Source organism: Globicephala melas, chromosome 10 (genome assembly GCF_963455315.2).
Source record: "Globicephala melas chromosome 10, mGloMel1.2, whole genome shotgun sequence".
NCBI lineage: Eukaryota > Metazoa > Chordata > Mammalia > Artiodactyla > Delphinidae > Globicephala > Globicephala melas.
The window spans coordinates 37,616,331-37,641,665 of NC_083323.1; the positions used below are offsets into that span (position 1 = coordinate 37,616,331).

Consider the following 25,335-nt stretch of genomic DNA (forward strand, 5'->3'; position numbering starts at 1 on the left):
GACAGCAATAAGTAACATTGTTATTAGATTCCCTGGGGTGTACCTTGAGAGGCCATATCAGTGATTCTCAGCATGGTCATCTCTAGGGAGCGCTCTGAAGATACTAATGCCCAGGTCATATCCCAGAACAATGAAATCAGAAATATATGTAGGTAGGATCTAGGTATCTGTTTTTTGTTTTGTTCTGTTTTTCAGTTAACCCAGGTGATTCCAGTTGGTAGCCAAGGCTGAGAAACACTCTTCCCTATCATTTAAATGCTCTCCAGAGAGCTCCCTGGCAGTCCAGTGGTTAGGGATAGATGGTGGAAGTATGGGCTTGAGAGTTGACAGACCAGAGGACGAGTCCATTTCAGAAAAAAATTGTGAGATCTTCTTGCCTTCGTTGTGTTTGTCAAGCAGCCTCCCCAGTCGTTATCTAATATTTCTTCTAATCTGAGCTATCCTGATAGACCCAGACTTCTGTATTAGTAACCAAATTTTGTAGAATAGTTTCATAAAACAAGTGTGAGGTTCTCAATGAGAACGCTAAGGGAACTCCTAAATAAACTACACACACTTTACTGCAATCATTTTAAGAACAAGTATTTTACTTACTCAAAGGCTTCTTTTGCTTCCTTCCAGACCTTGGCTTGCAGGTTTCTGGTACTTTTACGGAGCTAAAGGGAATCAGAATTTCATTTTAAGCTCCAGTCTAACATCCAATTTATCACTCACCACATCTTTGCAGCACCAGCCAGGCCTGGGCTGGAGGGACCTGATCTCACTCACTCTTAGTTTTTAGACTTCTTTTGGCTTTTACCAACTGCCACATACCCCATGACCTCATACTGCTAGATTCCCCTGGATAGATGCCAGCAAGATGGTTCATGCTCTAGTGCCACTGCTCTCCAGATCTCTCCCTCTGATCAGATAGGCAGAGGGCAGGCAGATCACCATGTCTGCTGCCTGTCTCACCAGGAAAGGGATTCTAGTCTCCCTCTGCAGGCAACCCCCAATGGCTACAATTGGTTCTATTTGGAACACTCCTTGCTTGGTTAATGGAAGAGAAGCAAAAGACCTAGTATTCTGTCCAAAGTTAATGACTTAACAATTTTTCATGAATTTTCTTTCATCTCACAATTAAATCTTTTTTTTTAATCAGTTTATTTATTTTTGGCTGTGTTGGGTCTTCGTTGCTACGTGTGGGCTTTCTCTAGTTGCAGCGAGCGGGGGCTACTCTTCGTTGTGGTGCATGGGCTTCTCACTGCAGTGGCTTCTCTTGTTGCAGGAGCATGGACTCTAGGAATGCGGGCTTCAGTAGTTGTGGCTCACAGGCTCTAGAGCCCAGGCTCAGTAGTTGTGGCACACGGGCTTAGTTGCTCCGTGGCATGTGGGATCTTCCCGCACCAGGGCTTGAATCTGTGTCCCCTGCATTAGCAGGCGGATTCTTAACCACTGCGCCACCAGGGAAATCCCCCAGTTACCTCTTAATAAGAACTGGAAACGGCCTATGGTATTACATTACATAACAGGACCGGCCCAGCTTCGAATAAGTCTTAATATGGTGGATAGTGTCTAATTTCTTTGATCGCTCTTTTTTGAACTTTATTTCTCAACTTTGGATGGTCATAGGAATCATCTGGAAGCTTAAGAACAAAGAAACAAAACCTCATGAGTGGATCTCACACTTAGAGATTTTGAATAATTGGTCTGGGGAAGCAGGCTGGTTTTAAAACTCCACAGGTGATCCAGGTGAGCAGCCTTTGCTAGGAGCATTGTTTCAGGATGGGGCTGGTACTTAACACTAATTACTTCCATTCATGGACTTTTGTCAATAATTCTGAGACTCCCAGAAGAATCCCATTCAGTATCCTGTTCTACGGGTATCAAAGAATAATAGAAAATGCAAGTGTTTCTGGAATGCTGGGGCTGAAAGAAACCTGAACCATCATTTTGTTCACTATCTCTTGAAATGGGGTCTGTGAAACTACTTTGGAATCACTTGAATCATTTGTTTAAAAGGCAAATTCCTGGGCCTTATCCTCACACCTCCTGAATCAACCTCCCTCAAGTGGGGGTGAGGGGTCGGGAACCTACATTTTAATACATTTCCGCAGGGAATTCTTAGGCACACTCATGTTTTAGAACCATTGATTTGTAGCAGAGGTGCTTAACCCTGCATGCACATTTGCATTAAATAGGGCTATAAAACTACCCATGCCAACTAGACCAGTGGTTCTCAACCATGGCTGCACTTCAGCGTCACCTTGAGGGCTTTCAAAAGCCTAATGCCTAGGCCTCCCCCTAGGCCAATCTCACTGGAATCTCTGGGGTGAGGCCCAGGTATCCAAGGGTTTTAAAGCTCCCCAGGTGGTTCCAGTCTGCAGCCAAGGTTGAGAACCACTGTTCCATATATTCTGGTTTAATTCATTTGGGGTGAGTCTCAGGCATTAATAACTTATTGTGGTAATTATTTTGCTGTATACATATATCAAATCATTATGTTGTACGCTTAAACTAATACAGTGTTATATGTCAATTATATCTCAATAAAATGGGGGAATAAATAAATAATTTTAAAATGTATTCCAGGTAATTTTAAAGTGCAGTCCAGGGTGAGAACTCCTGAATAGTCACTTTCAGCTTTTCTGAACTTCTTCTAGTTCAGTCACGTGATACCCTTTAGCCTACGGATTCAGGCTTGAGTCCTTTCCCCCCACACCAGACCCAAGCCAGTCTTGATCACGGCTGATAGTGATCTGGAGGTTTCGTCTCAGGAGAAGTTAGTTATATGTCCACCTAGACATAGACCTCTAACCCCTGCCTTCCTAGCTAGTCTCATTAATTAATCCATCATTCATTCAACAAATATAAACACCTAATATCTGTCAAGTACTCCTCACTGAACTATGGATACAATAACAAATAAGATACTGTTCCTGACCTCAAGAAGCTAATATATTTGCAAGGGTGAAGGATGGAGACATATATGCAAAACGAGCTATAGCAGAGAGTAGTAATTATTACAGTGGATAAGTGAACAAAGGACTGTGGGATCATGGCTATGATAGCAACTAAATCTGCCTTGGAGGGTCAGGGAAGACATGCCTAAGGAGATGCTATTTAAGCCAAGTCTTCCCTACATGACCTAACACACCCTCCGTGATATGATTTCTCTCTGCTGCATCTCTTGCTACTCTTGGCCTGGTTTCAACTTCAGCCATACTGAACTCTCAGTTCTGTGAATGCCCCACACTCTCTTGGTAAGACTTCAATCCGCACTTATTTGCCTGGAACTTTTTTTCTCCTTGTCCTCACCTGTACCTCCTACCCAGGGCTGTGCTTAGCTGTTATTTTCACAAAGAGCTCCTCCCTGACCTCCTGGATGATGATAAATGTCTTGGTTAGACATCCATGTACTAGCCTGTAGAGCTGCTTTTATAGCTCATGCCCCCTCTGTTGGGTATCTGTGATCCGTCAGACCTATAAATGCCATGAAAGCAAGAGCACCCCTCTGTCTCTATTACCACAGTGTCTCCCATGCCTGGCACTATTGGATGAATAAATTAATTGCATTCCAGGGACAGGGGATGATATGTACAAAGTCACAGAGACATGGTGTTCCTGTGGCGTGTCCTAGAATAGTGAAAATTTTGGATGGTCAACGTATAGAATGGGCAGGAGGAGGTTTCTAGAGATGAGTCATAAGAGGTTGGTTGTTAAGGGCTTTGTATGTAGCCCTAAGTGGTCCGAATTTCACCCTTCAGGCAGTAGGAAGCCAGAGAAGGTTTTATGCAAGAGAGTATAATAATGAGATTTATCACTCTGGGAGCAGAGTGGACAGTGGACTGTAAAAGAAAAGCCACTTAAAGAACAGTTAGGACATGTTCCAGTACCTCAGGAGAGAAGTAATGAAGCAAAGGGTTTCCATTCAAAAGGCATTTTGAGATAGAACCTGCAGCACTTACTGACTAATTGCATGTGGGGGTGAATCTGAAAGATGATGCCATGGTCTAGCTTGGAAGACAGGCTGGATGGAGATGCTATTAATAGAAATTTGGAATATAAGAAGAGAAGAGCTAATTTCAGGAAAAAAATATGATGAGCACAGTTTTAAACATGTTGAGAGTTCCAGGTGCCTGTTGGCATCTAGAGTCTTTCATGCAGTTAGAAATGCATACAATTCTTAGCTTGGTATCTTACTGATTGTGGATGTGGCTGGTGTGGTACAGTTGACTATGTTGACTTTCAGTTTATGTAACAAAGGACAGACTTTTGAAACTGGCAGTGTCTTACTGATTTCAGGATTTATGCTTCCTTGGGCTAAGATTGGCAATCAGTTGGCAGTATGTCAAAGGAGAGTGTCCATTAAAGTTACTTTTTGGTTATTTTCTTTGGTTAGATACATAAACCTATACCAACCCCACCCTAATTCAGAGGTGGTAGAAATTTTATTATAGGTAGCTATACTGTTATGTTTTTTTCTCATTTAGCTGTGAATGCAGAAGTGTGTCTTGTTAAGCTAGTGCCAAGTTTAATAGGAACACAAATTGAGGGATGGATGGATGGATGAATTTATAATCTGATGGCAGGGATACGGGATACTTTCTGGAGTTAATCACTTAGGAATTGAAAATCTCTATTCTATACATAAATGCCTAAGTGACTTTTCAGTGAGTTATTGACTACAGCAAGAGAGGTAGAAGAGATCACCATAAGTAGTAGTATTATTATTTTTTTGCGGTACGCGGGCCTCTCACTGTTGTGGCCTCTCCCCTTGCGGAGCACAGGCTCCAGATGCGCAGGCTCAGCGGCCATGGCTCACGGGCCCAGCCGCTCCGCGGCATGTGGGATCTTCCCGGACCGGGGCACGAACCCGTGTCCCCTGCATCGGCCGGCGGACTCTCAACCACTGCGCCACCAGGGAAGCTCCACCATAAGTATTTTTAAAATAGCCTTCATCATATCATTTTCTTTTGGAAATACAAGACCATCCTGGGAATTTTAAAGCTATGGCTATAAGAGACTGTGTTTCTTGATTTATTAACGTGTGTGTGTGTGTGTGTGTGTGTGTGTGTGTGTGTGTGTGTGTGTGTATAAGTTTTATTTGGGGCAAAATGAGGACTATAGCCCGGGAGACAGCATTCCACATAGTTCTGAGAAACTGCTCCAAAGAGGTCTGAGGGAAGGTCAATGTATATGTGATTTTCACGGAGGGGGAGTACATGCAATCAAGCTCTTACTTTTTGGAGAAGGTTTCTGCTGGTCCTGTGAAAATTACTGCTAGTCACGAGGAGCAGACACCACCATGAAGGATTTTAGTGCTTTTCTAGATACGAGGAAATGCAAGAACTGGGCTCATAAAATCTTCTCCTGAAAATATCTAACTATCTAAAGACCTGTTCTGCCAGTTTTTCCCAAAGCACAGAGGGCCTCATTATCGACCTCCACCTTGAACTCCTTTTAGGGGGTGTTGAAGGTCAGCAGCTGCAGCAGCTCATAATTTGATCCTTGTGGAGGTAGATGGCAAGTGCCAGTTTGTAGGTGACAGGGCCCCCTCACTGTCATAAATTCGACCATGGTTTGAGAGGTATTTCGTGACCATTTTGTCCCACAGTGCTAGGAATGCTCATTGCCAGGTCTGACGAAGATTTTGTTGATAGGCCACTCTATGTGCTACTATTGGACTAGACCTTATTAACGTAGCCAAAAGTCTCTGGACCGTCTGTCTTACTAGTCTGTTGCAGTCCAGGAAAAAATCCCCTCTTGTTGCATCTTGCCATATCTGGAGTTACACTGTTACCATCGTCGATCTCATATAGAGCTATATATTTTTGTCAGAGGCTCATTGACACATTTGGTAATGCAAGAAACAACAATCTGGTAAAACAGGCAAAGTGCGAATAACATAGCTAGCAGTATTATTGAAGTCATAAGTAAGAATTAATTTTATTCTTCCATTAGGTGCAGCCCAGTATACCCCCAGGTCATCTGACTTAGTCTGTTCTCTACTGGTCCTTATCTTCCAGGGAAATTACATATTGGCACTGTCCATACGGCCCAATTTCCTAGCATTATTAAGCTGGTTATCCTTAGTATAATTTAATTGTTCCCAAGATACAGGGGGGGCCTTAAAACTTAAATGACCGTAGCCTGGTGTTAACCACATAAATTACACCAGACTCTGGGGCTGCAGTGATGAATAAACCCAATTAAGTTCTTACCCTCAAGGAGTTTATCGACAAGTGGAGAAGATGCACATTAATCAAATCGTCATACTAATAACTGTAAAAATGCAGGTGTGATAAATGTGGAATGCGAAAAGAAAACCTGAAAAAAGCATCTCAGAGGTAAAATTAACAGGGTTCATTTGGTTATTGGGGTATCAGAATATACAAAAGACATGCTTCCTGCTCTTCTTTCCTGAAAGAATATTCAGACTAATTTGTGTGACAAGAAATAACTTATGAGAAATGCCATTAAGGAAGATGTATTAAGTGACAAGTTGTGTGGAATAGATTTAAATGACCTTTTATCAAAAGATGAGATCAATAAGCTATGAATTGTAAATTCTCATTTTGCAATTAATTCCACTTACTTTTCTTTGTCTCTGTTTTCATTGTCACTGAAATGATGGTACTTTGGTGATGAGATTCAGTTTACTCCATGTCTCTCCATTTTGATTTCTTTTTTTTTTCATTCAGATGTTGCCAGAGCCATTGAATTACTGGAAAAACTGCAGGAATCTGGAGAAGTACCAGTGCACAAGCTACAGTCCCTCAAAAAAGTGCTCCAGAGTGAGTTTTGTACTGCTATTCGAGAGGTATGAGACTAAGATTTTAATAACTATATTCTGCCATATGTCTTCTGAACAGAAAACATGTCTTTTCCACACAAACAGTTGAAATAGTTAAGATTGTAACTGCATCTTAGCTTTCTAACTGCTTGGACAGATGATAAAAATAATTTAGTCTGCTAAATTCCAAAATTAGATTCAGTTAGGATTTATGCATTCATATAAAACCAAATGTTGATCTTATGGTACCAATGAAGTGACTGCCTCAGCAGGGGACTCTGGCGTGTAGTCTAAACTATTTAGTAGTCACATGAAGTCATCTGGAAATTCAGGTAGAAATAGTCATAATTAATGGGGACTGAGCTTTTCTTAAAAGAACACTCAGCTAAATCTTCCTCAGGTAAATCTGAAAGAGTAACCTCCTACTGACTAAAGTTATAGTTATCCAGACATTACTGTCTAGTGCAATAAGGGGAAATTGAACAGGCTGATATGCCCTTCAACAAATCTTTATAATGCTTTCCTGGTTAACAGTTTCAAGAAGCCTGAGGTGAAACAAGTGTGTTTAAAATGACTGTTTGAATTTTTTATTGACTGGTGGTGGAATTGACTAATCAATTAATGTATTTCACTGGTTACAAGATGTACACTTAAGATATATACACTACATTGTTTTATTCAGTAAGCCCATCACCCCTTCCCTATCAGGTACTAAATAATAATTCATTAATTAGCACTTAAAGTGCCTATATCCAACATATTTGTCCTGCTAGAAGTCCCCAGTAGTGAATTAAGTACTGTCATCCTCTCCAAAGCCAGCTGAACCCAGTGACTGCCAGGAGAGTTTGTTGTAGCAGAGGGCATGCACCTCTCAAGGAATGCTTGTATCAGCCTCCCTTCCTCTTTGCAACTCTACTTGTGGGTAACACATACTCTGTGCCTCAACAGTGCTAGTTTATGGGTTGTCACTAAGTGAAAAAACCTCAAGTGCCTAAGGCAGAGACACACAAGACCTCTCTCACTGCATATGTAAGCCATAGCCTACCCAATGAGGTTAATATTTGGATTTTGCTGGGATTTGACTTAGACTGCGCTTGTGCTAAATCTTTATTAAGTGAAGGTGTTAACTACTTAATTTTTGTTTATAATGAACGCAGCTTAAGGAAATAACCATAATTCTATCTCTAAGCTTTTTTTTAAAATTTATTTATTTATTTATTTTGGCTGTGTTGGGTCTTCGTTGTTGCACGCAGGCTTTCTCTGGTTGCAGTGAGCGGGGGCTACTCTTCGTTGCGGTGCACGGGCTTCTCACGCGGTGGCTTCTCTTGTTGTGGAGCACGGACTCTAGGTGCACGGGCTTCAGTACTTGTGGCACACAGGCTCAGTAGTTGTGGCTTGAGAGCTCTAGAGTGCAGGCTCAGTAGTTGTGGTGCACGGGCTTAGTTGCTCCGCGGCATGTGGAATCTTCCCAGACCAGGGCTTGAACCCATGTCCCCTGCATTGGCAGGCAGATTCTTAACCACTGCGCCACCAGGGAAGTCCCCCATCTCTAAGCTTTAATTGATGAATTTGACCGAAGACTGAAAGAAGATTCCTCAAAGTGTATGAATTCTCGGCTATCAGCTGCTCAGTGGGAAAGGTATAAGATATGTAGAAACTCCACAGGCCTCCTGTAGTCACTCTGTAGACTAAGGCTAAGTCCCCTATCTTTCACAGAGTGCTGCTCCCCTGAGATTTGGTGGCTGACTTTTCATTTTAGATATCCTATCACCTTTCTATTTCCACAGAACTAACTAAAGAATAGGAACCATCGAATAGCTCTCTCTGCTCACTGGGAGTTTGGCTTGTGATCAGTGCAAAGTGTCTACTTTTATGGAACTTACATTCCAGTGAGAAAATGATGATAAATAAATGTATAATACAATATCAGAAAGTGACAAGACTATGGAGAGAAATAAAGCAGGATTAAGGGAGTACGGGTAGGGCTCTATTAAATTAGCGTGGTCAGAAAATAACCTAATTGAAGGAAGAAGTCACACAGGTATCAGGGGGTATAGTGTTCCAGGCAGAGGAAATCACAAGTGAAAAAACACAGAGGCAAGAATTATCTCAGTCCATGGAAGGAACAGTGAAATAAGGAAGGTAGGCTTCCTAGAGGCAGCTGGAGAGCAGATCACACAAGGCCTCGCAGGCCATGGTAAGAACACTGGACTCTATCCTAAGCATGATAGGAAGCCCTTGGAGAGTTTTACCTCACCAGATTAGCTTTTTAAAAATGTTCCTCTGACTACTTAGAGAATACAAGTGTCTGTGCAAGAGTAGAAATAAGAGAGACCAGTAATAAGGTAAGGAGTAGGTCACGTAAGAGATGAGATGATGGCAGCCTGGACCAAAGTGACAGCAGTGCACGTAGTGGGGAGTTGTCAAGTTCAATATGTATGTTTTTGAGAATAAAGACAATAAGCATTGACATATTGGATATATGGATGAGAGAGAGGCGTCTCAATGGATTCTTAGGTTTGGACTTGAACAATCGGATCAGTGGTGATATAATGAGGTGGGAATCTCTGGAGGTGGACCAGGTTTGGATAAGACTATACAAGAGCTCTGTTCTGGGCATAGTAAATTGACGGTCCTTTTCAGACATCCACGTAGAGATGTCTGGCAGGTATCTAAGTCTGAAGCTTAGGGGAGAAGCTGATGCTGGAGATGTAAATGCGACGTAGATATCTGTTCACATAAACACACAGGCCTTCTTCTTTGAAGACCTTGGTAAGGAAAAAGAGGATGGGAGTAAGAAAAAAATGAAAAGAGACATTGTATAGGCATTATAAATATATCTTACAAACTCTGTGGTAAAGTGTGATACGTTTATCATTAGTGGTCCATGCAAATCTATAACTGATCTATAAGCAGTCCAAAAATTTCAGAGGGGAAAAAGAGATATAATTTATCTACCTTACATTTTATAAACTTGGACTAAGATTAATTTTATGTTCACAGCACCGTCCTTAGTAATAATTTTGTTCTTAAAGGCAATACATGTTAAAAAAATAATAAAAAAAAAAGGCAATACATGTTATATAGAAATTGATTTGGTCCCTTCATCTTGGCTAACATTTCATACCAGTTGCATAGTATTGTTTATATTTGTTACGTCTGGGATTTTTATTATTCTTATGGGGTTGTTTTACACTAACTGTGGGAAGTAATGATAAAAGTGTAAAGCCTATATGTATACAAAAATTCTGAATCATTGAATAATATTGCAAATCCATCTAATGAAAATTTGTTCAATAAAAATATAAAATATGAATACAGTTTGCCAGACAGGTGAATCCACAAGCCAATAAAGTACAACTAGGAAGTACGATGATGTAAGATGATGAATACCTGAAAATAACATCTAATTTCACTCCTGGTCTCTTGGGTACTGCCTGTCATGCTGGCATGAAACCTTTGAGCTTTTGGTTTCTTATTCAAATAATGCTCAGAATTTCTGTGGTTAAATTATTTGGCTTTTCAGAAATATTTGCCAGTGAATACTTTCCAGTGTGAAAGTTATAAATGTTGTCAGGACTGTTGGAGAAAAGAACAAGAACTACAGAGGCACCCTTCTTAGTTGCACTTACCAGAGCAAAAACAGGTGCAGGTTACACCACTGCCAACAAGACTGTAAAGCCCAAATTATGTTTTAAAAGAAAGCAGGACAAGCTATTGCCGGTTTTGTTTTTGCCATATACATGTGTGACAGTAGTTATTGTTTCATGTTGAGGCAATCCCATATTTTGCTTTACATTTGGGTGAAACCACCGAATCAGCTTCTGGCGTATGTGCAGCACTTATATGGGAAGAATAGTTTCATGAAATTTTATTTTGTTTTTTAATGTGGATGATTAAAAGAGAGGAGGTGTTTTCTCTACTTAACTTTTTCTGTACTCTGTAACAAAGACTGAAAAAGTTTTGTTGAGATCAGTACTGAAATGAGACCATCTATGTATACAACTAAGAAAGTCATTGATCTATTAATAAATGAGTGCACTTGAATGACAATCCACACCCAGCTTTATTCACAGAATACAGATAGTAGTTGGCAGTACTTACCTTGCTTGTGTTTTTTTGCTCATTGATCTTAACAAGACCTGATTAATAATTCAATTGTACCTATTCGGTGCAAGTAATTTCGGAGTACATGGCAGAGAAATGGGGTGACAGGTGATGCTGCTTTTCCAAAGTGAGAGGTACCGGTTGACAAAAGAAAGTTCACACAAAGTTTTGAATGAGAGATGAACTTTAAAAATCTATGCTACTGATTCCCAGTAAAAATCATCTCTGCCACTTTAAGTGGCTTCTTCAAGTTTTAGTTCATCGCTGTATTAATTAGCTTGAATGACCCAAACTTATAAATTAAAATATAAGGAAAAATAAGGGTTGAAATAAAAGGATTATAAAATGTTGATTTTTGGATAAGAGAATTTCCTAAGAGAATTAAGTTGCCGTTCAGATAGCTCAATTGCCAAAAGATGGACTTTTTCCCAAAACTTTATATTCTTGTGCTTCAGAGTAAGCAATCAATAGTATATTGAATGGTCATATTTTAAGAGAAAATCCAATTTCTGCAACAGAATACCAAAATATTCCTTCTGAAACTAAAATGTTAAAAAAAAACCCATGAACAAACAGAATTAGCCATCTATTTACTATCATTATCTTCCAAGTTTTAAAGCCTTCAGGCTTCCTGCTTTCCAGAGTGATATGCTCACTGATCTGGTGTATGCTGTGCTGCTGAGAGCAGACCGTGGTGTGGACTTACTCCTACACTTATGCCTATCGCTTGCGTATTTGAACCAAATATACAGAACTGAATGACATAGTTACCCCAAACTACCTTCCTTGGCCGATCACCAGATGGTGTGTGCTAGTATTTTCTAATACAATAGAACTATACAATAAGAAAATAAAACCAACTCTACCTAGAAGCTATCATTCTGTGATAGTGGATTATTGAAAAATATTCCAATTCTCCTCTCCTTCTTAGGACATATTACAGTTGGACTTCTCCATCCTCCCTTCAGCTACATGTGGTTATGACAACTGCTTTGATTAAGGAAATGTGAGTGGAAGGGTGCTTGCCACTTCCTCATGGAAACCTTTGAGTCAGTGCAGTATTTGCTATGTTCCCTTTCCTTTTCATACGACTAGTGATGTTTTATTTGATAAATGATCTATCAGCCTGGATTACAGAGTGGGAAAATGAGAAATGCAGGCTTTAGCTAACTCTTAATGAACATGTAGGATCAGCAAGCAGTAAACCTTTGTTACTTTAAGCCCCCAAGATGTTGGGGTTATGGTACCACAGCAAAACTCAAGCTATCCTGACTGATACTAAAATAGTCATCAAACTCAAATACGTTTTCTATTAAATCATGCGTCTCCATTTTCATAGCTAAAAAAAATAAAATAGTCATCAAGCCAAATTTACCTTGGAAAAAGGTTATAAGCAGTATCAACCCTTTTACTGCTATAAAACAAAATTAATTTTTTAAAACTATGTTGTGTTTTTAGTAAGCTGTGATAAATCTTTTTAAAACTATGTGAAATTATTATCTGATATAGTGTACCAATGCCCATTAGATGGCTCATAAATTTTTAAATGTTGAGACACTTTAAATGTTGAGACACTTTGGTCATAGATTGCATTTGCTTCTAGCTTATCTCCCATTTGCTCCTACTCTTTTTTTTCTTCCTTAGGATGGAGCTCATTAACCCTCCATCACTACCTCCCACCCCATCTAAGTCTCACAACATTTCTTTTTTTTTTTTTTTTTTTGCGGTACGTGGGCCTCTCACTGTTGTGGCCTCTCCCGTTGCGGAGCACAGGCTCCGGACGCGCAGGCTCAGCGGTCATGGCTCACGGGCCCAGCCGCTCCGCGGCATGTGGGATCTTCCCCGACCGGGGCACGAACCCGTGTCCCCTGCATTAGCAGGTGGACTCTCAACCACTGCGCCGCCAGGGAAGCCCTCACACGATTTCTTTATGAAGGTTTTTCTTTGCTTTATAGACTTGAAGGTATAATCAACATAGAAGAAATAGTTGGAATGTATCAGTCTGCTATTTTTTTTTTTTTTTTTTTTTGCGATACGCAGGCCTCTCATCGTTGTGGCCTCTCCTGATGCGGAGCACAGGCTCCGGACGCTCAGGCTCAGCGGCCATGGCTCACGGGCGCAGCCGCTCCACGGCATGTGGGATCCTCCTGGACCGGGGCACGAACCCGTGTCCCCTCCATCGGCAGGCGGACTCTCAACCACTGCGCCACCAAGGAAGCCCCCCAGTCTGCCATTTAAGTGCTCTTAGTTTCCAGTGAGTTTTTTTTTTTTTTTGGAGGGATGTATAGATTGAGAATTATCACCACCATGCCTTCCACCAGTAATATGTGGAAAATGTCACTGCTAGACGTTTTGTCAGATCAGAGTGAGCAGCAAAGTCATTAGAGCCGTGCTATAGTCAAGTTTACCAATGTTCGAATCCCAACTTAGCTACTTATTTTTGACCTCTCTAAAATTTCATCAGTTCTTAATAGTGGGAGTAATACCATCAGCCTTGAGGTGATTCTGATAATTAGAGATCATACATGTAAAACCTCCTAGTACAGTCTGGTAGCCAATAATTACACAATCAGTGGATGCCATTATTATTAAAGAGTAGAGTCCCAAATTATTACTGGGTACAGTGTTTTGGTAAGTCAGGAAATAGTTAACAGATGGGAATAAGAATGGTAGTTTCTATAGACTAGATCTAAGAAAACCCATAAGACTAATAGACATATTCATTGCCCCACTGTCATGCATTAAAATAAATTGAGTCATTGCATCCTAATTCCACAGTCTCATGGGCCATAACTTTATGACTCAAGTGCTCATTCTTGATGCTGTTTTGTACAGCATCTTAATCTACTTTGTGCGTGAAAACGCAGATGGCAAACGCAATGAGCTTTATGAGAAAGCTAATGATTGGTTGTATAATAGCATATAGATTTCTAATTACTTTAAGAAAACATATCCTTGGGTCAGTAGCGACAAGATGAGATGAAACAAGGATACACAGATGGAGAAAGAAGAGTTGGAGGAAGGGAGAGTGAGAGGAAAAAAGGAAGAGAAAGGAAGAGGAAAGAAGGGAGGAGGGAAGAAAGAAGGAAGGCTGGTTGATGCTAATCATGGCATAATGTACTATAATGTAATGGAGAGGGCTACCCTGGTGGAACAGTGGTTGAGAGTCTGCCTGCTGATGCAGGGGACACGGGTTCGTGCCCTGGTCCGGGAAGATCCCACATGCCGCGGAGCGGCTGGGCCCGTGAGCCATGGCCGCTGAGCCTGTGCATCTGGAGCCTGTGCTCCGCAACGGGAGAGGCCACAACAGTGAGAGGCCCGCGTAATGCAAAAAAAAGAAAAAAAAAATATATATATATATAATGGAAAGATAGGAAGAACATTACATGGAATTAGAAAGAGCATTGACAATGGATTCAGATAACCTGGATTCAAAGTTTTGCTTGGCCATTTAATTATGTTATCTTGTGCAAGTTACTTAATCTCTATGATCTTGGTTTTGTTTAATTTTTTTTTTTTTTTTACATAAAATAACTTCCTGGGACTGGTGGGAATACTAGATCAAATGAGATAAAAAATATAAAATACCTTGACTAATATAGTGCCTAGCTAAAAGAGTAACTAGTTAAGAAATGGTACCTATTTTGGTGAAATAATTAGTGGTTTTAGTGACAATACAAAATTTTACTATGTTTTAATGGAAATATTAGTTACAACTATAGAGAATAATAGTTCTTTAGTTACTAATCAAACAAATGTAGAATTTTTTTTTACACGATTGCTTTTTTTTTTTTAATTTTATTTATTTTTGGCTGCGTTTGGTCTTAGTTGCTGTGCGTGGACTTTTCTCTAGTTGTGGCGAGCGGGGGCTACTCTTCGTTGCAGTGCATAGGCTTCTCACTGCGGTGGCTTCTCTAGTTGTGGAGCACGGGCTCTAGGTGCGCGGGCTTCAGTAGTTGTGGCTCGCGGGCTCTAGAGCGCAGGCTCAGTAGTTGTGGTGCACAGGCTTAGTTGCTCCGGGGCATGTGGGATCTTCCAGGACCAGGGATCGAACCCACGCCCCCTGCATTGGCAGGCAGATTCCTAACCACTGTGCCACCTGGGAAGTCCCTAGAATTTTTTTTTTTTAATAGGAAGATCCACATTTTAAGAAAAATGTTGACAGTCTGGAGTGGTTTTAGAATAAACCAATATCGTAAGGATCTGGAACCCTTGTCATATGTTGAGAAGTTAATAACAACGGAGGTCATTTGGTCATATTTCGGATTACTTTAGAACAATAGTTTTTAACTTAAGGTCATGTATAGGCTTCATGTTGTAAGTGTGGAAAAAGCAAATATATATAAGATTTATTTTTATTTCCTTCTCTTTATGTGCAAAAAATTTTATGGCAAACTATGTTTTTTAGTGTTTTACTTTAAATATGGATAGAGTGGCATGGATTCATTCTGTAAAATTATCATCCTTGTCATATAGTGGCATTTAGAATAGCATTACATTCATCAGAATTAACAAAAATGTATCTGAAATTATGTTTATGCATATGTTTCTGTTCATACTGAACTTAAGTTGGCAGATGACAAAGAAAAGAAAGCTTGGTGGCTCTTACACTTCCTTTGATTTTATTTGCATTGCTAAATGTGATGGGGCACAAAAGCCAGACTGTTTCTTGTGTGATAAGTTTCCTGCCAACAAGAGCCTGAAGTCAAGAAAGCTTATTTCTGAGCATCCTGAAAATACATCACAGAATATAGAATTTTTGTTTTCTACAGAAAAAGCTCAATTTTTAAAAAGTGAAAATTTACTAAAACTTATATTTGCCACAGTGTGTCTTGACACCTTTCCAAGCAAAAGAAACCATTAAATAATTGGAGAAAGCTTGATCAAATCATGCGCTCTAGAAATGTTTGAACTGGTGGGTTGCTGAGAAAAACAACACAAAATTAAAAGAGTGCCTCTGTTCACTTGCTATAACCTACTTCTGAACTTTGATATTTTGCTAATATTTTGCAGCCAGTTATGGTGAAAATAATAGCTGTGCCATTCCCACTTGGCATGCAATTGGGTGAAAACTATGATTGTTTCAGTAAGTTCTGATTTTTATCTATCTTGTGAATGATGATATCCTGGTGTGTGTGTGTGTGTGTGTGTGTGTGTGTGTGTGTGTGTGTGTGTGAGAGAGAGAGAGAGAGAGAGAGAGAGAGAGAGAGAGAGAGATACCCCGTGGATATTTTAAAGGCCAAGTTGTTCTAACAGTGAAAAGTTTCTTTGTTAAGCAAAACTCCTAATGGAAGAAAAATCTTGATACTTTGTGTACATGAGGAGTACATATGGAGTTTCTGGGTCTAGCATCCAGCTTGATTAGTGTGGTGAAGAAGACAGACATTCTACTTTTCATAGAGACTTATTACTTTCAACATCAGGGTGCATTAATGTCAAGGACTCTGACAATAATCCTAAAAGATGCCTTGCCTGCTCTGTGGTAAGTGGTCCAATAATTTCACAGCTATAGCCTGCAACCTATATTTTCAAGTTTTTATTTAGGAATGGAGCAAAATGTTTTCTTTTTACTGACAAAAGTTTCTTGGCTTTCCAGAAGATGTGTTAATGCTCTTGGTTGAACTTGGGTCAGAGATTTCAATATGTTTATTTTTTAAGTAAAGGATTGCTATATCTTAGAAAAAATTGACGAGAGGTTCATTTCAGGCTAGATTTTATTGTAGAGATGTTAGGCCATAAGAAGGAGGCCAGTCCCTAGATTCCAGATTTGCTGATCATGTACAGTTGCTGTTGGAAACAGCTGCCATTTTGGAGGGAGAGATTTTAGAGCTGAAAATTTGTGACATTTACAATGCTGAAAGAAGGATATCTGTGAGGGAAAGGGAGTTGAAACGGAGAAAGCCTTGTCAGTTTATGCATGGGGAAGATCTACAACAACTGGAAAGCCTGCAAAACTCTTTTAAAGGTTACTTCTGCTTAGATGATTCAAATGTAAAAAGGATTCAAACGTCATTCCTTGCTGACAGAGGCTGCATAGTTGACACCAGCCTTTCAAAAATAACATCATTTGACTTGAGGATAAAGGATTTGGTAGAACCTGAATTCAACTTGAAGTGTATTAGAGAAAGCCCAGGTGTCAATAGAAGGCTACTCTGCTCTGATAAAGTGTTTAACTGACTTTGCTATTGAAAGTGATGTGAGCTGCAGCTTTGAGCACTTGCTGCTATGAAACCAGACTCTAATTGATTGGATACTAAAAATGACATAAATATTTCCATGTAAAAGATAACTCCAAATATTAGCTTTTTCTAAACCAAATAAAACAGCCTTCTTATTGAAACATACTTTAAGCAGGCACAAAGTTTTCTTTTTTATATGATTTGTTTAATTTGGAATTATATTTTCTAGGGAACAGCCATTAATTTTTACGGAAAAAGAGTCACGTTATCCTTTGTGAAATGACTCAATGTCAAAGGCCAAAAAAAAAAAAAAGACATGAACATTTACACATGTATTTTCTTGGGATAACACCGTAACTTCATTAGATTCTCAAAAGGGTCTATGATATCTCCTCCCACCCCCATCCCTCAAAAACTGAAGAAAACTCTCTAATAAAGGATGATGGTATCAGTTGAGTAACTACGTGACTAGTTCATCTCTAACTCTAAGGTCCTTCCAATTCTATGAATCTATACATAGTTACACAGCAAGTAATTTTCTTTTTAAATATTTATTTATTTTATTTATTTATGGCTGCATTGGGTCTTCGTTGCTACGCACGGGCTTTCTCTAGCTGCGGAGGGTGGGGGCTACTCCTTGTTGTTGTGTGGTGGCTTCTCTTGTTGCAGAGCATGGGCTCTAGGTGCGCAGGCTTCAGTAGTTGTGGCACGCAGGCTTCAGTAGTTGTGGCGCACAGGCTTAGTTACTCCGCAGCATGTGTGATCTTCCCAGACCAGGGATCAAACTTGTGTCCCCTGCATTGGCAGGCGGATTCTTAACCACTGCACCACCAGGGAAGTCCTTAATGTTTTTCTTTATGTAGATTACATGGAATTATGTAAAGCTGAGTATATATGCATGGTAGGAATATATGACTATGTGAGACTGTATGAATGGGGTGGGAAAGACAGATACTATGAAGATTTCTAAACGGATAAAAATAATAAAAGAATAAGTGTACTCATTTTATTGAGCTTTTCGGAGAAACTAATCTATAATTTTATCACAGGAAATTGCAAAAACAAAATGACTACATCACTCACTGGAAACAGAATTTGTAAACTATAGTTAGAGTTCTATTCCTGCAGCTTTTGCAGAGAGAAGACACATTTTTAACAATGTAAGTCGTGTTTATAACATCAACATATCACTTTCTGGTAGCAAGAACAGGGTCTGTGTGGCAGGAACCATCTTAGAGTACAATTGCACTAATGGGTCATTGATCTTAAAGGTATCTAAACAGACCCTTACAAATAGTCTGTAATGACTCTGAAGGCTGTTTAGCATCACTGTTGGGTAAATACTCAGCTCTAGCCTTTCTATTTGCTACTACAAATGATAAAATAAACAGTACATATTTCCAGAAGCTTGTAATTACATGTACTTACACAGTAGTTCAAAATAATAGAGCCCTCAGAGAAGCTGTGTTTTATATCAGTCAGATAAAGTGAACATTCTGTCTTCTGTTGAGGTCATAGGACTGCAAATCAGAACTTCTATTTTTGGCACCACGGATGATAACCTTTTTCTCTCAGTGAACAAGTCATTTAACCTTTTCTTGCTTCAGTATTGCCAACACATGTAGACAAGTCCATTTGTACAAGCCATCTAAAATGAATGTTAAGTTACAAACTGGCGTTTTTAACCAGCTTGCTGTTATCCCTGAGTGTGATTTGTACATAGAAAAGGGAATGAAATTAGTATCACTTGTAATTCAAATATATGCAAGGCACTTAACTTCCTCCATCCCTTCTTTGTTTCCCTTCTTCATTCTTTTCTTCCTTTTCTTCTTTCATAGAAGACTTAGGGTTAAAAACTGACCACCACATCTTGTATGCATCATTTCCTTGATTTTTATATAGTCTGAGTGCCTGCGTTTAATCCTCAAACACATTTATTTTAATTTTATGTGTTTAAAATGTTATAAGGTATCATGCTAACAAAATCTTTGGCGATATTTTTTTTTCACTTAATATCAGTGCTAAGATTCAAACTTTGTGTGTGTGTCGCTGTGATTCACTTGTTTTGACTGTTGTGTGATATTCCATTGTGTAAATGTTTATTAATTCACTCTCCCATTGGAGAGCATTGAGTTGTTTCCAAGCTTTTCACTATGATCATTGGTGTGGCTATTAACATACATGCATTTATTTATTTATTAGATGACTAAGACTTCTCTTGGATATATATGTAGATGTGGAATTTCTGGTTAATAAGGTGTAAAAATGTTCAACTTTAAGAGGTAATGCCAGTTTTTAAACTTGGTTGCTCTAATTTATACCCCAGAAAGCAATATAGAAGGTGCATACTCACATTAGCTCCAACTCTTGGCATATGAGACATTTAAACTTTTACCAGTTGAATAACTAAAATGGATCTCATTGCAGTCATCATTTGCATTTAATTGATCACTAAATTGTTGAATATCCCTTCTTGTGATTATTGGAAATATGTTTCTTTTTCTGTGAAACATCTGTTCATGTATTTTTCTACTAGTTTGTGCTTTTGTATATGTATGTATACATATATATTTAATATGTTCTTGTTATCAATTCTTTACTGGTGGTGTATATAGTAGTAGCTGAATATATTCAGCTACTTTGTAACGTGTCTTTAAGATGTCTTAAAATTGTTAAATTTTAAATATTCACATTAATCATTTTTTAAATAATCAATGCCATTTTGGTATCTCACCTCAGAAATATTTCCCTACTCCAGTGTCTAAAAGATATTCACATATAATTTCTACTAAAAGTAAAAATTTTATTTTTAAAATTTATGTCCTTAAACTATCTAGAGTTGATTTTTGTATAGTGTGAGGTAGGGATCCATTTTTTTTCTTTTTTCATCTATAAAGGTAAATATTTCCAGCTTTATTTATTAAATAATCCATAATTTCCTCCTTGATCCATTACATTAATATACCAAAAGCTATACACAGGGATCTGTTTCTGGGTTTTCTGATTAATTGGTCAATTTATCTATCCCTTCATTATTTCCCTACTTATCTCATTTGGGAGATCCAAGGCAATGAATATGGGGGTGGGTGGGAGCGGCTGGGAGCGAGGCATAGTTTTAATTCTTGCAGGTTGTGATCCTAGCTTTTGTTTCATTAGGAGGTTTGTCAGTGCTTGCTAATGTGTAAAAGTAAATTAATAAGAGCAAGCCATTCATGGATCAGTGGACAATGATGAGTATGTGCCATAAATTAAAGCTTATGGTAACTCCAATTCTGTTCTTTGCACCCGAGGCCCAAGGAGGGAAGGAAAAAAAAAAAAGAACATAACCTAATGTTCTCAGAGCATAGTTTCACATTCACAATTTGTGGGTCTCTTTCTATTTCTTTCATCGAGGTTAATAAAGGGTTTAAAGTAAAGTCATCTATCTTACTAGAATGAAGGCAGAGAATGTTTCAGTCATCACAGTAAAATTAGCACCTAGTATAGTGTCTATAATAATGAGCATTTAATAAATATCTGTTGGATGCATGAAGAAATTCATTAAGATGGCTCATTTTCATTAGTAGACAAGCAGATATTTGATTTTTATAAGTCTTGAATTTCAAATAGGACTCTGAGTTCATACAAATCCCAGACAAAACATGATGACACCTCTAGTTCAAAAGAAGATCTTACTCACATTAAAATGGCTTTCAACTTTGAAAGGCTACATGTAATTAGAAGCAAAATTTTATTTACATTTAAAAGTTGTTTCCAACCTTGAAAACTGACTTTTAATTAGAGTCAAATTTCAAGGCTCTTTATGTATTTGCATAAATATATATGTTGGTATAAATGTGCAAATATGTAACATGTGGGTTCTCATGTAGTAACTGTATTTGACATAAAATTAAATAATATGTATAGGGTGTAAAAGGAATCTTAGGAAGCACTTAGTCCTGTGCTTCTTAACTTTGGGGAGTTATAAACTTCTGTGTGATTCTGGTGATTGTGAATTTGGTAAAATTATGGACCATTTTTCCAAGAATACGTACATGTGCAAATATTTTTTAAAAATGCAGGAGCTGGAAAATCCTCTGAAACTGATCCATTTGGCATCTTGATTTATTATAACCTCTTAATTTTACAGATGAGAAAATAAGATCCAGAAAGTTTACATGGTCTTTCAAGCTAGTTAGTGCCTGAATTAGTACAGAATCAGTCTCTTGAATCCAAGTCTAGTTCTGGTTTCACTTGTTAAGGACAGTGGCAAAAATAGAACACTATGCAATGTAGAAACAATGAAACATTTGTTTCACTACTTATTGGTAATGAGCTAAAATGATTGGAAAATTGTATCATGATTCCATTTCCGTAATTCCTATTCATATCAGTGTTCCATGTATACCAACAGCGTTATTTAAAATTTTTGCTTCTGGTTCTTTCTTTGCCTCATTTAACACAAGATAATGTATTGTGTTTTTGTAATATATTGTATCATATATTTGTTAAACAAATTTCCAGAAGGCAATGTAAAAATCTAGTTACTAATCTTTGTATACTTGGCATTATATCACCAAAACAGTTACGACATTTCTAGAAAATTTCAGTCCCGTCTGGAATAACTTAGGGCTTTTTTTTTGGAAGTATAGTTAGTTGATTTACAATATTATATTAGTTTCAGATGCACAACATAGTGATTTGATATTTTTATAGATTATACTCCAAACAAAGTTATAAGATGTTGGCTAGATTCCCAGTGCTGTACTTTACAGCCTTGTAACTTACTTATTTTATGCCTAGCAGTTTGTACCTCTTAATCTCCTTTACCTATGTTGCACCTCACCCAATCCCTCTACCCTTTGATAACCACTAACTTGTTTTCTAGGTCTGTGAGTCTGTTTCTGTTTTACTTTAGTATTTTTAAGACTAAGCTTTAGCAAATGTGTTTCAGGATCTATCACAAATATGCTTATCTATTCAAATGTGCCCATAGTCCTTTTCCTAATAAGTTAGCTCGACAGCCAGGGAAACCGTTTCAACCAATAGCCACAACTTTAGGGAGAAGGCGTGCTCTCCTAGATAAAGAGAAAAGAAAACTGTTACAGGTGATCTTGTCTTCCAAAACTACCTTGTATTCTCATGTCTATTTGTTGGCCATATTATAAGAGACCCCAAATACTTATTAAGCCTGATACTTGGAAACTTTTTTTTTTTTTTAAAGAAGATGTTGGGGGTAGGAGTTTATTAATTAATTAATTTATTTTTGCTGTGTTGGGTCTTCATTTCTGTGCGAGGGCAAGCGGGGGCCAATCTTCATCGCGGTGCGTGGGCCTCTCACTATCGCGGCCTCTCTCGTTGCGGAGCACAGGCTCCAGATGCGGAGGCTCAGTAGTTGTAGCTCACGGGCCTAGTTGCTCCGCGGCATGTGGGATCCTCCCACATCAGGGCTCGAACCCGTGTCCCGTGCATTAGCAGGCAGATTCTCAACCACTGCGCCACCTGGGAAGCCCCTTGGAAACTTTTTTTTTTTTTTTTTAGCAGTACGCGCAGTCTCAGCGGCCATGACTCACGGGCCCAGCCGCTCCGCGGCACGTGAGATCCTCCCGGACTGGGACACGAACTCGTGTCCCCTGCCTCGGCAGGCGGACTCTCAACCACTGCGCCACCAGGGAAGCCCCACTTGGAAACTTTTGAACTGCATTTTCTCCATGCTGCTGTTTCCAATAGGTCAGCAGAAATACATCCCAGACTTGGCCTACTGGCTAAAGTGCAGCCAAAAATTTCTTTGCTCTCCATTCACACACTGCTAGCAGCTGGAGGTGCAATCATAGCGTCCAGTCCTACCAGTTAATAGGCAAGAGACAGCAGTCATTTTTATTTTTAAATTTATTATTTATTTATTTTTATTAACGTATAGTTGATTTACAGTGTTGTGTTAATTTCAGGTGTTTAGCAAAACGATTCACATATATATCTATTTTTACACATAAAATAGTTATACACATTTATATACCTATTTTTTCACATTCTTTTCCTTTACAGTTAATTACAAAATATTGAGTATAGTTCCTGATGCTATACAGTATGTCCTTGTTGATTACCTGTTTTACATATAGTAGTGTGTATATGTTAATCCCAAACTCCTAATTTATCCCTCCTCCCACCCCTTTCCCCTTTGGTAGCCATAGTTTGTTTTCTATGTCTCTGGGTCTATTTTTGACAGCAGTCATTGTTAAAGGCATCTTTGCAAATTTCTCAGGGGCTATGCAAAGACATATGCAAGTATAAAAATCAAATAAAGAACTAACCAAGCAACAACAAAAACAACACAATAAACTATTTACCTCAGAGTCACTGAGGGAGGGATTAGGGCCCAGCAGACACACACACTCTTCCTCTCCTCAGTCTTGCTTCTGGAAAGATGGGGTCAGTTGCCAAGGACAACAGTAACAGGGAAATCATGAGGTCTGGATAGCCCACAAAAGTGTCACATTGATGACAATGGACAGATGTGTACCTTCTGCGTTAAATTAGTAATGTTTCTCTTTCTTTAAGGTCAAGAAAGGAAAGGGAAATCAATCTCTCTGCAACACCCAATAGAATACATTGTTTTTCTTTCACTGATTTCCTTGATATCATTTTCTTCACACACCTTGATCACCATTTTTAGGTCCTGTCTACTTGGAAATATCAACAGGCATGCAGTCATACAAAGATGACAGTGCTGTAACACATCTTCTAAAAAATACTCAGGGCTAACTATTCTGAGAACTATAAACCCATATGTAGTCAATGTGGGAAAGGTTGCTGGCTGTGTAGAGAAATTAAATAATACTACTTCCTGAAATTTCTGATTGAAAGAATATTCTGTTAAATTTACTCTGTGACCACCTGTTTAACTGCCAGATATTTTTGACTCTTTATTTCAGAAAGTGAATTATAACTGGATTCTAATAAAATTCATTTGAAAATCATTGTTTCCTCACAGATGGGACAGCAATTACTTTTGTGTCTAGGATAGAGATTAACCAACTACCACTGCACATTGAGAGAATTGGGATTGCCAGACATTAGCTAAGTAAATTAGACTTTTCTAAACAAGCTGTAAAATGTGTCCTTCCTCCAGATATGACAAAGAGTTATGTCATTTATATTTCAATAAAAAATATATCCAGATAATTAGGTTGGAAGAAATTAAAGGACTTAGAAAATTATGAAGGCCCCATAATAGTTCAACAGAACTTCTCAACAATAAATACTTTAAATATTTGAAGATAGTCCCATAGGAGGATGATAATTTATTAATTACTCTGGTGAAGAGTTTATAATTATGAGTGTGATTCAAATCACACTGTTGATGTTTCATGCAAAATACCTTGTCAAGCATAGGCAATTATTCAAACAGTAGTCAAGGGGAAGAAATTCATTGAGAATGTTCATTTGCTTTAATTGTGTCACATGATTACAGCTGAGGGAGGAATTATCAAGATCTCCATGACATAAGGACTAAAAGTAATAGAATTGCTGAATCATACCTGATGTTCAAACTTTCATCTTAGAAAGAATAAACTTGGGTAATAAAAGAATCCATTTAAAATATGATTTAGTCATCATGGTATAAAAATAAAAACAAATGAAATTGACTGTTATTGTAATTACAGCTTTATAATATTTGCATTGCCAAATGCAAAGACAGACTGAAATGTCCAAATATTTGAACATATGACTACACATATGAATTTCCCCAATCTGAATTTCTGTATAATTAAAATTGGACTCTGTTAAGCTATAGCTTTAAAAAAAAATCCCAGAACATTTATTCTATCTTTAGTTAGCTAGTTATAATGATCTAATAGTGAGAAAAATAAATATTGACTAATGTGATTATATTTCATAGAATATTTGCATTCTGTAGAAGACAAAATGTTTTCTTCTCATTGAATTTCCAGTGATATAAAGATTTACGTTTGTTCATTTATTATAAGATTCCAGAAAGTTGTTTTTTTTTTTTTTTTTTAAGTTTATTTATTTATTTTTGGCTGCGTTGGGTCCTTGTTGCTGTGCGCGCTTTCTCTAGTTGCAGCGAGCGGGGGCCACTCCTCGTTTTGGTGCGCGGGCTTCTCATCCCGGCGGCCTCTCCTGTCGCGGAGCACGGGCTCCAGGTACGTGGGCTCAGTAGTTGTGGCTCGCGAGCTCCAGAGCACAGGCTCAGTAGTTGTGGTGCACAGGCTCCGTTGCTCTGCAGCATGTGAGATCCTCCCGGACCAGGGCTCGAACCCCTGCCCCCTGCCT

General features: G+C 38.6%; 1 protein-coding gene across 7 annotated transcripts in view; it reads left to right on the forward strand.

The window, feature by feature from the left end:
* Positions 1-25,335, forward strand: part of LIN7A (lin-7 homolog A, crumbs cell polarity complex component) — a 392,447-nt gene that overhangs the window by 143,230 nt on the left and 223,882 nt on the right. For all 7 annotated transcript variants that reach the window (XM_060306831.2, XM_060306830.1, XM_060306827.1 and 4 more), the window contains one exon: positions 6,684-6,802. In XM_060306831.2, coding sequence (XP_060162814.1) covers positions 6,684-6,802 — 119 coding nt within the window. The remainder of the gene's footprint in view (positions 1-6,683; positions 6,803-25,335) is intronic.